The 11,140-nt window shown below is 43.9% G+C and overlaps 1 protein-coding gene across 1 annotated transcript in view; it reads left to right on the top strand.

Annotated features, from left to right (window-relative positions):
* Nucleotides 1-10,217: 10,217 nt before the first annotated feature.
* Nucleotides 10,218-11,140, top strand: part of LOC102441105 (polyubiquitin-B-like) — a gene marked incomplete at its 3' end in the record, with an annotated part of 9,886 nt that continues 8,963 nt past the window's right edge. Inside the window, exon 1 of the mRNA XM_014450141.1 lies at nucleotides 10,218-11,140. Within this exon, the coding sequence (XP_014305627.1) occupies nucleotides 10,278-11,140 (863 nt within the window).

Genomic DNA, 11,140 nt, shown 5'->3' with positions numbered 1-11,140 from the left:
ATATACAATAGCATTTATGGGTGTCCCTGATTTTTCTCTACAGGCAGAAGACTGATCTTTGAAAATATGTATTTGGGAGATAGTCACGTTCTGTTGAATACCTTGTGCGGGTGCTGCCACAGAAAAATTTGGTTACACTCCGGGGAGGCCTGCTGCCGCTGCAGGACTGAACCACCTCGGCTCTGAGATGAGCGTCCGGCCTGCGCGGGCACACCATGAATAGGTACACAACGATCAAGCAGCTCGGGGATGGAACCTACGGTTCCGTCCTGCTGGGAAGAAGCATTGAGTCTGGGGAGCTGATTGCTATTAAAAAGTAAGTGTTATCCTTCACTCTCATGAATGCATCCTCAGCTACGCATTGTCAAAAGGGGAGTGCGCGGGAAGCATGGAGAAGGGTCCTAGACATTGATTTCTGGGGGGTAGATGATTGTCGACTCTGGAATGCTCACGTCTGAGGTGTTGAACACATGCCCTTGCATCCTGGGTTTCTGGTTAGCTAATAGGCCTCTCTTCCTCGCCTCAGGCTCCATAGCAGGGATTGGCAAGCTTTGTTCAGTAAGGAGCCAGACAGTAAATATTTTAGGCTTTGCAGGCCATATGGCCCCCGTCACAACTCAGCTCTGCTGTTGTAGTGTGAACACAGTCATAGACCATATATATGAATGAGTGTGGTTGTATTCCAATAAAACTTCATTTATGGAAACTGACATGTGAATTTCAGATAATTTTCACATGTCACAAAATCTTCTTCTTTTGATTGTTTTGATTCCAACTATTAAAAAATATAAATGCCATCTTAACTCATGGGCTTTACAGAAACATATGGTGGGGTGGAGTTGGGGTGAGACATAACTTGCCAACCCTTTTATTGGCGTGTCTAGAACTGTGTTGTCTAATAGGGTAGCAAGTAATCATATGTGACATTGAAATGTAAACTTAATTAAGAATTCAGTTCCTGTGTTGCACTAGCTAGCTACATTCCAAGTGCTCGCTAGCCACATGTGTCTGTCTAGTGGTGACCATACTGGACAAACAGAACATTTCCAGGAAAACAAAGTTCTATTGGACAACTCTGGTCTAGATAAAATAAGAACGAGGGATCCCCTCCATGGCAAGGTTATCTAGCTAGTGATAAAGCAAGACACAGTCCAGGCCTCCTGTGCTACACTGCACCACCTCTGCTGGGAAAATTGGTGATGTAGGATTGATTGCCAGGTTTTAAAATAAATGCTGTTTTGGATAGTATAATATTTGATAGGAATCAAAGCCAATCTTAAGCACTATTCATTAGTTTCAGAATAAAAACATTAAAAAGAAAGTTTAGCCTGTGACTAGGAGTAAGCATACTATTTGTTTCTTCTCTTTTAGAATGAAAAGGAAGTTTTATTCCTGGGAGGAATGCATGAACCTTCGTGAGGTTAAGGTATGTATTAATACAATAGGGGATGATTTCTGTATAGTTGATTAAAATAGTGTTATATATGCTTACATTTTGTTGTTGTTGATATATTCACTCTCTTTGAATTGTTTCACTGATGCCCAAAATAAAGGGGTGGGGGTGCTAACATTATTCAGTTAATAGCTCAAAATAGAAGATTACTTTGCTATTAATGAGTATATTTATAGGTGTATTACTCTTTAAGTTAATCACAGCTTTATTCAGATTTCAATAGTTTCCCACTAATGTTCTTTATCTCAAACTGTGATGAAAAACAAATAAAATAACATTTACTATCTTACCAACTTGTAAGTGTACACAGTATGAAGTACATTCATATTGTTTTACAACCATCATCACCATCTATCTCTAGAACTCACTTCATCTTGCACAACTGAAACTTTGTACCTATTAACCAGCAAGTAACTCCCCATGACCTCTACCTTCTGTCTCTGTGAATTTGACTGCCCTTAATACCTCAGGTAAGTGAAATCATACAGTACAGGCAGACCTCGTTTTATTGTGCTTCACTGATTGTGCTTCACACATGTTGCATTGTGTACAAATTGAAGGCAAGACCCTCTAACTCACTTCATGGCAGGACTCGCACATGGAGGTGGTTTAGACCCAAACCCTCAGTATCTCCGAGGTATGCCTTATTTATCTTTTTGTGACTGGCTTCTTTTGGTTAGCGTAAATGTCTTCAAGGCTCATCCAGCTGTAGCATCTGTAGAATTTCCTTCTTTTTAAAGGCGGAATCATATTTCATGGTCTGGATGTACCACATTTTGCTTGTCCATTCATCCATTGATGGACACTTGGGTTGCTCTCACTTTTTGGCTATGGTGAACCTCCCCATTTCTTTAAACTCTTCCTTTCCACTGGCTCCTTCTCTCCAGTCTCTACTAGTAAATGTGCCTGCCATCCTCTCTAATGAGCCTCAGCCCTCTCTTCCCTTGAGCTTCCTCCCCTGTCCTTCCAAACAATACCTTAGGCCATCATTTGTCACCTACCATTGACTTTCCACTGAATTGAGTCCAGCGTGTCTCTCTCTCTGTTACGAAAGCTGCTTGTTGCCAAGTCCAGGATCATTTTCTCAGGCACTTTCTTGCCTGCAGGGTTGGGTGCTGTTGACCACTTCCTCTCCTCTCTCAGGCCTTTGTGACTCTGCTTTTGCTTAGCTGTCCTATCTCTTTCTTGCCTTTCACCACTTCTTCTGTGGGTCCACCCCTTAAATATCGGTGATTTCCCGCATTCTGTTCTTATTTCTTATTCTGTTCTTCAATTTTTTCTTTGCTCTGACACTACTCCTGATTAATGTCATTCAACCCCCTTGCTTCGGCAGTCTCATCAGATCTTTTACCTTTCTTATGCATTAGGCCAGGGATTGACAAATGGCCCACATTCTGTTTTTGTAAATAAAATTTTGTCGGAACACAGCCCTGCCCATTTGTTTGCATATTGCTTATGGCTGACTTCATGCTACAGTGGCAACAGTGAGTATTTGCAGCAGAGACCTCTCACCTAGGGAGCCTAAAATACTTACTCTCTGTCCCTTTGGAGGCGAGTTTGCTCATCCCTCCTGCAGACCCCTATATCCAAATGCTCAGTTGATATTAGTGCCTGAATTTTCTAGAAAGTCTGCAACCCCCCGTGCTCATATCTTCTCCCCCCTTCTGTTCATTAACATTTATCCAGAAACCACAGCTCCTTGTAGGTGGCCTGTGTGATTCCACTGTCTTCATGTCTTATCCATCCTGTGTGCTGCTGCCAGAATGATCTCCGTGACAGTCAGCTGCTCATACACTATCTACCATTTATCGAGAGGCTGTTATGGGCCAGGAAGACCCTTAGGTGTCTCACTTCATCCCACAACTACCTGATGTGGAAAGTGTTAGGGCAGGGGTCCTCAAACTACGGCCCGTGGGCCACATGCAAATACAAATATTGTATTTGTTCCCGTTTTGTTTTTTTTACTTCAAAATGAGATATGTGCAGTGTGCATAGGAATTTGTTCATAGTTTTTTTTTAAACTATAGTCCGGCCCTCCAATGGTCTGAGGGACAGTGAACTGGCCCCCTGTTTAAAAAGTTTGAGGACCCCTGTGTTAGGTCTTGAGTTTGCTCAAGACACAGCTGAGACCAGTCTCAGGAACTTGCTTGAGGTAAACACACCTCTAAGCCACAAAGCTTGGTTTGAAACCCAGGTTTGTGTGAAGGGTTCAGTGGGTATCCACCTGGGATCCAAGCAGTGTCGTCCCTGCCCACTTCTCCAGTTGAAGTCTTCCGGAGCACTTCCTTTAGAACCTAACTGGGGCCATTCCTATTTCTCAGACACGTTTGTATTTCACTCCATGCTCACACCCGTACCTGTGAGGGGCTCCCCTCCCGACACACCCTTCCTTCCCACTGAGCGGGCGGAGGGAGAACTGTTCCTGAAAGTCATTTTTTTGGAGGGAAAAAAAAAAACCCCTCCCTCGTTGGTTTTAATAATTACTCCCTTCTTGAAAACACCTTGTGGAGGGGGCGGGTGGGCTTCTGTTCATTAATACAATCTTCTTAATTTTTGTTACAATGTATTTTTGTCCTCTCTTTCTGAATTAGATTGTTTTGGCCTCTGAAGGGCAGGCACTCAAGATATCCTTGGGCCCAGGGTATGTACAGCAGGTCCTCAAGTAATGCCCTTTCCTTCAAGGTCTTTTTAGAACGCTGATATCAATTAGCCTCGGATACAATTGATTTTGTTATACACGGTTATACATTGCAGTTCCAAGAACCTATTGATGGTGTTAAGTGAGTACTCACTGTAGTTTTGTTAAAAGTTGAGGACCTTCATGCCTGGGGACAGATGGTCCCTATTCGGACTGCTGACCCAGGTTCAATCTGCTTCTCTGCGTTGATACAGCTGTCCTGCCCCTTCCTCTCCTTTGTAGACCTCTCCTGAGCCACAGTAAGATGCCTTCTTTTTGGAAGTATTTCTCTGTAAAATGAGTCACATGAAGTCCTCCACGCAAAGTTAATTCTTTTGATGTTAAACTAATACATGCTTTAACTTGCTCATGAGCCTCGCTTAGAAATAAGAGCTGTGAGCCACTCAGCCTTGGGCCCGCAATTCATGCTCAAAACACACTTCAGGCTGACAACAGAAGGGACCGTATTCCTTGCCTAGAATTCTCTTCCTGAAAAATTTTAAAACTTACTTCATTTTCCTCTGAACAAATTTGCTGCTTGTCCCCTGGACATCCCAGCCATTGTGTGGGAGGCACTGTAAGCAAACAGGCAGAAGTGATGGCCACAGCCTGCAAGAGCCCAGTGAATGCTACTTACAAGTTAAGCAATGTTTGTTTTTGTTACTCATGGAGCATCAGGAATCCAACCCAACTGAAAGAAGTCATCGGCCCGGAGGAGTCATTCTCGAAGGATCTGTCCATTTGGCCCGAACAGCTGAGTATTTCCTGCCAGAGAGGCATGTTGGCAGCGGCTCGCCCGGCAGGGAAGAAGCACCAGAGAGTCTTACTTTGCTCTCACTCACTGGCCAGAGTCCCCTCTCTTCCCAGCTGCTTGAAATAACTTGATCTCATTGCACATTCCCCAGCTCTGGTCCCTGGGGTACCTTATCACCGAGTGTCCTTCCAGATTTGGATATTCTATGTTAACACTTCATCTTCAGGCATTGCGTTTGTTTTATAAGAGGGATGTTCTTTTAAGGAAATTCAAAGATAAAGAGGGCTTTGCAGTGTGTTATTATTGGGCTGCCTTCTCTGTGAGGAAGTGGCTTTTTGAATGACAGGGCTCATCCCACTGGCCAGGGTGACCCTTCGAGGCTTCCTGGAAGGAGCCTGTCTATCAAATTCTAAGTGTCTCGTGAGTACACCGATAGTTGGGTATCTCTGGCTGTCACACATGAATGGGATCGCTGCTCACCATTGACAGAACTAATGAGGCAAGCAAAAAATGGTTGACACGGCCGTACTCACGAGTGCGTTCCCAGAAGAGGAAAGCTGCATGCACGCAAGGCTGAATAATAAGGTCAGGCAGCGTTTTCCACGTCACCCTCTTGTTCCTTGTGCCTCGCTTTTACTGCCTTTGCTGTTCTTGGAAGCAGAGCTATTTCTCCCATATCGCTTCAGAGTCTTTCCAAAGAGATTTCTCTTCCTTCTCCCTCTGCTTCAGAACTCACAGTGTGAGGGGCACTCTGTGTCCTCTGGACACGGATGAACCAGATGGAAGTTGACAGAATCAGGCTATTGGCCCCTGTGTAAACAATTTCTCGTTCATGATGTCTGCAGACTGTCAACTGGTGATCTTGCCCTAAGGCAGCTGCCTTCTCCAATACAGGCGCACCCCAGACAAATGGAGGGTTCAGTCCCAGACCACCGCGATAAAGCACGCTGTAATCTTGTTTCCCAGTGGAGGGTCTTGCCTTCAATTTGTAAAAAACAAAACACAACACAACATCTGTGAAGCACAATATAGTGGAGTGCAATACAGCGAGGCTTGCCTGTGCTAGAACAGTCAAAGCCTCATCTTCCAATAGATTCCTCTCTCCACCTCCCAGGAATGAGTTTGTTATCTGGAGGCAACACATCTCAGGTAGCCCTGGCCCACTGGCTGGTCCTGGCGGCACCAGAAATACCAGTTAAGGTCACGCATTTACCGTTCGGTCAGTTAATCAAGATAGCTTTTCCATGTACAGTTGCTATGGATTTCATAGACATAGCATTTATGAAATTGTTGTTAAAATATGAATTGTGGTCTTCCTGTGGTTGTAGAATTAGGTGTTTCTTCCTAAGTCCACATGGGGTTACTTTTCTTTTTCAACAATAGAACCTCTCTTTTTGTTTTTCTTCCTCACCTTTCAGTCTTTAAAGAAGCTCAACCATGCCAATATAGTAAAACTAAAAGAAGTGATCAGGGAGAACGATCATCTTTATTTTATCTTTGAGTACATGCAGGAAAATCTCTACCAGCTCATTAAAGAAAGGTACGTTTGGTTTTCATGATCTTAGAAATAACTATTGCAAAGTGGACGTGTTTTCTTTCTGCTTTTGTTTTTTATTTTATCAGTCATGTTCCTCAGGCTGTGCTGCTTAAAGCTGCCTGTTAGAGAAGGGGCCAGACCCCCATCCCTACTTCGGAGGCCTTGTGCTGGCATCATCGAAGCTAGTTTCAATGAAGCTGTTTTCATGTTTTAATGGCTTATTCACCCAAAGGAGCTCAGACATGTAACAGACATTCTGTAGTTCTCCATTCCCACAGGGACATGTGGGCAGAGCAACTGCCAGTCAAGGTGTAAAAGCTTCATTCACTCTGAAACCTCCATCAAAAACTTCTGGGTTTATTTCCATTCCTTTCTCACCACAGTGCTCAGGGGCTTGTGCACGGGGCAGAGGAGTCTAATAAAAAATTTACCTGCTAAGGTAATTAGGAACTTTAAAAGTGAGCCATGTAGAACCTCCAGGGCACATTTTCTTGGTGGCAGATGAAAGCCATTCACAGAATCCCTCTGAGTGATTTCAGCGGACAAGGAGGGTCTTTATTGAAAATCATAGCAAAGAAGATGCGTAGTTTGCTCAACCAGGAGGAAAATGTTACTCTCTACTACATGTCATAAAGCCTCAAATTTTCCCCATTAAAATTTTTTAAAGTTTTAGTTTATATTACAGAGAGAAGAGATTTTTATATGTTACATTAGAGGGAATTTTGTTGGGGGGTTTACTATAAAATATTTCATCACTGCTTCTTTGTAACATAATTAAATATATTTGGTGTGTATGGGCAAATGGTTGTTTTTCTTTGCTCTGTATTATTATCAAAGGATCTGGTCAAATTAGCACGTGAGCCAATGTTTGCACAAGTTCTTACTATATAACCAAAATGAATCCCATTTTCATTTGTAAATCTAGACTTATAACTTTTTCCCTCTGCTCCATACAGAAATAAGTTGTTTCCTGAGTCTGCTATAAGGAACATCATGTTTCAGATACTGCAAGGACTTGCATTTATTCACAAACACGGTAGGTGATTTGGATTATTGTTCTTCTGAATAGCAGTGAAGTGTTGTCATCAGGTGGGTGCAGGAAGCATCTGTGTATCTTGCAATTGACTCCCGGAAAAGGTGGAAGAGTTGGGAGGTTGACAATGGATTTTGGAATACGTTACCTTCCATTACTTGATTTCTGAATATCCCGCATTATTCCTCATGTCTGCATATTCTTCTTCTTTGGGCTTTAATGTTAAGCTTGTTAGTTATAGATCTAAAATCATTCCTGACCATTAAATGGTGTATTAATGAAAAACCTAAGATTAGAATCCAGGGAAATTTCACATATTATGTTTGACCCACTAACACTGATTTACAGTGGCTTCTCGGTTTCCTAATGTATTTATATTTTAGTTGTTCAAAGGGGCTCAAAAATAGTCTAACAAGGTTTATGCAACACAGGAAAATTAAATGAATTAAAAATTAGCAAAGAAAGAAAAAGGGACAGGCCAAACAAGCTACAGGGTAGCTATAGCCAGGGGTGAGGTTAACCCACAAAATGCATCTCGACCTCTTTTACTTAAATAGAAGAAGCAGGCTACAGATTCGATTCTGAGCTTGCTTTCTGACAACGAGAAATGTGAAATATGACAGATTACAACCTACATAGTTTCCCTGAGGTAAAAACAGTCCATTTGCCCAAGAGAAGCAGACTATTCTTGGTACTGAGACCAGGGAGGTTCTCTTATGTGTCCTTGTAGGGGAAATAATATGTAATGTGACTTCATGGTAAACACAGTGACATGGGGTAGTTTCATGTCACTTCCCTCAATATAGGCCAATTATATCACCTGATTTGAGAAAACAGTCCTATTGAGAAAACAGTTCTACTGAGGCCCAGGATAATTCACTCTGGGGATGGTCTGGTTAGTCTAAGGAAAGAGAGTGTTTAGAATAATGGATGGTGCATACTCTTTAGGAAAGCCTCTATCACTTTTGTCCTTCTTAGCGGAGCTTTTGAAAGATAATGAGTAGCAGTGAGTTTGAGGTTATGTTTTCCAGCAAGTATCTGGGGCATCAGCAGTCTTTGTTACTAACTGCACGCGGCCCACCTGGGGATGGATCGTTACCTCCTAGTGAACACAGAGCCGTGGGATGGACATGTACACCTGTAGAGTGAGGAGATCCTTCCAGAGGTCATTTGAGGTCACTTTTGTATATAGACAGATGGGCTGAGCAGCTGATCTTGCACAGGTAGCAATCTGTTCACTCCCAGTGTAAGGATATCATTGCCGTTGCAAATATTGCACCAACAAATGAATTTCCTAGTAAGGAAACTGGGTGGAAACCCTTTGATAATACCGTCAGCTCAGATTTGACACAGGTTGGTAGTGAGTAGAAAAGACCTCGTGCCACCATCCATCTGGGATTGTTCCCAGCCTGTTCTTTAACCCCTAAGTAGCCTCTCACAGTTAGAGACTAAATAAAACACAAACAACAGACAGGCTATCCGTACAAATCCTTGTCAGCCTCAGGCACATGCTGAATAATCAGTGAGTAATTGCAAGACTGAGTCAAATTGTGAACCAGTTCTAGTGAAAAGATTTTAGTAAAAGGTATGTCTGATTCTGCTGACATTGATAGAGCTAGCACTTTAGCCTGTATTCACCAAAATTCACAAGGCATAGCATCAATTTGCAAAACACAAAAAATTTATAGTAAGACATTAGGAACAAATGGGGGGAGTCACTTACTAGATTTAAGAGTCCAGGAAAAAGAAAGGTTAAGAAATCAAAGAAAAAAAAGAAATCAAAGAGATTCTCAAAGGAGAAAGGTCAACCAGAATGTCTTCAAATCGGGACCAGCGATGGCATCTCAGTTGCTCGGGCTCCTTGCTCAGTGCTGGAAACTGAGTGGGGACCTGAAAGAAAGTTAAATTCTTTGGCTTTCTCTTCTTTTGCTGCTTTCATGAGACTCAGATATTTGTTTCCAGAAAGAGCATGTAGCCTTTTATCCAGGTCTCTATCTAACCCATCAAATGAATATATGCACATACCCTTATACATGTGCATACACATCTACATGTACACATACCCACATGTGCATGTATCTACATATACACCCCTCCCTACACACACACATACACACACAACACATAAATACATATCTAATAATTTAGCATCCTTATACTATTGTGTCAAAACAGTTTTTTGGAACTCCACACTATCAGTTTCGCTTACACGCCTTAGACTTGTTACAAGTCCCAATGCACAAAGCTTTGCAAATATTAGCACATTGAATTCTGCAAAATAACCCTACGACGTAGATGCTGTTATTGCCCCATTTTACAGATGAGGAAAGTGAGGCACAGAGAGGTTAAATAAGTTGCCAGCCAGTACACAGAACTGGGATTTGAAATCGGATTGTGTATGAGAAGCTGGGTTTATTGAGAAGGTCAAACCACCTTTACTTTATAACCCCAGCACCGTTGCTATGACCAGAGTTTCTTGACACTTTCCCCAGCTGTTAAGTGCCCAGTTCTAGGTATAACTTAGTAAGTTTTCATCTGTCAATTTATTTCCATGCCAGTTACTCAGGTAGAAAGGATAGCTGGTATCTGTCCCTTCCAAAAAGGTCTAGAGAGCTTTAAAGACCTGCCGCAGGCCCCACTGCAATGAAGTGGAAGAGCAGAGATCAGCTCAGATACCTGTGTCCATTGGCCACGCTTCACTAGACAAACCGATCTTCCCAGCGAACAAGAGAGTAAGAGGTTAAGAAAATAGTGATAGATTCGTGGTCGTCGGAACGCAGTCGCCGTTCTCTTCGCTCGCAGCTTCCTTCACCGCCCTTGACAATGCAGATCTTCGTGAAAACCTTGACTGGCAAGACCATCACCCTCGAGGTCGAGCCCAGTGACACCATCGAGAACGTCAAGGCCAAGATCCAAGACAAAGAGGGCATCCCCCCAGACCAGCAGCGGCTGATCTTCGCCGGCAAGCAGCTGGAAGACGGGCGCACCCTGTCCGACTACAACATCCAGAAAGAGTCCACTCTGCACCTGGTCCTGCGCCTGAGAGGTGGGATGCAGATCTTCGTGAAGACCTTGACCGGCAAGACCATCACCCTCGAGGTCGAGCCCAGTGACACCATCGAGAATGTCAAGGCCAAGATCCAAGACAAAGAGGGCATCCCCCCAGACCAGCAGCGGCTGATCTTCGCCGGCAAGCAGCTGGAAGACGGGCGCACCCTGTCCGACTACAACATCCAGAAAGAGTCCACTCTGCACCTGGTCCTGCGCCTGAGAGGTGGGATGCAGATCTTCGTGAAGACCTTGACTGGCAAGACCATCACCCTCGAGGTCGAGCCCAGTGACACCATCGAGAACGTCAAGGCCAAGATCCAAGACAAAGAGGGCATCCCCCCAGACCAGCAGCGGCTGATCTTTGCCGGCAAGCAGCTGGAAGACGGGCGCACCCCGTCCGACTACAACATCCAGAAAGAGTCCACTCTGCACCTGGTCCTGCGCCTGAGAGGTGGGATGCAGATCTTCGTGAAGACCTTGACTGGCAAGACCATCACCCTCGAGGTCGAGCCCAGTGACACCATCGAGAACGTCAAGGCCAAGATCCAAGACAAAGAGGGCATCCCCCCAGACCAGCAGCGGCTGATCTTTGCCGGCAAGCAGCTGGAAGACGGGCGCACCCTGTCCGACTACAA

Source organism: Myotis lucifugus, unplaced genomic scaffold (genome assembly GCF_000147115.1).
Source record: "Myotis lucifugus unplaced genomic scaffold, Myoluc2.0 scaffold_1764, whole genome shotgun sequence".
Lineage (NCBI taxonomy): Eukaryota > Metazoa > Chordata > Mammalia > Chiroptera > Vespertilionidae > Myotis > Myotis lucifugus.
This window is presented reverse-complemented; position numbering and strand designations above follow the sequence as displayed.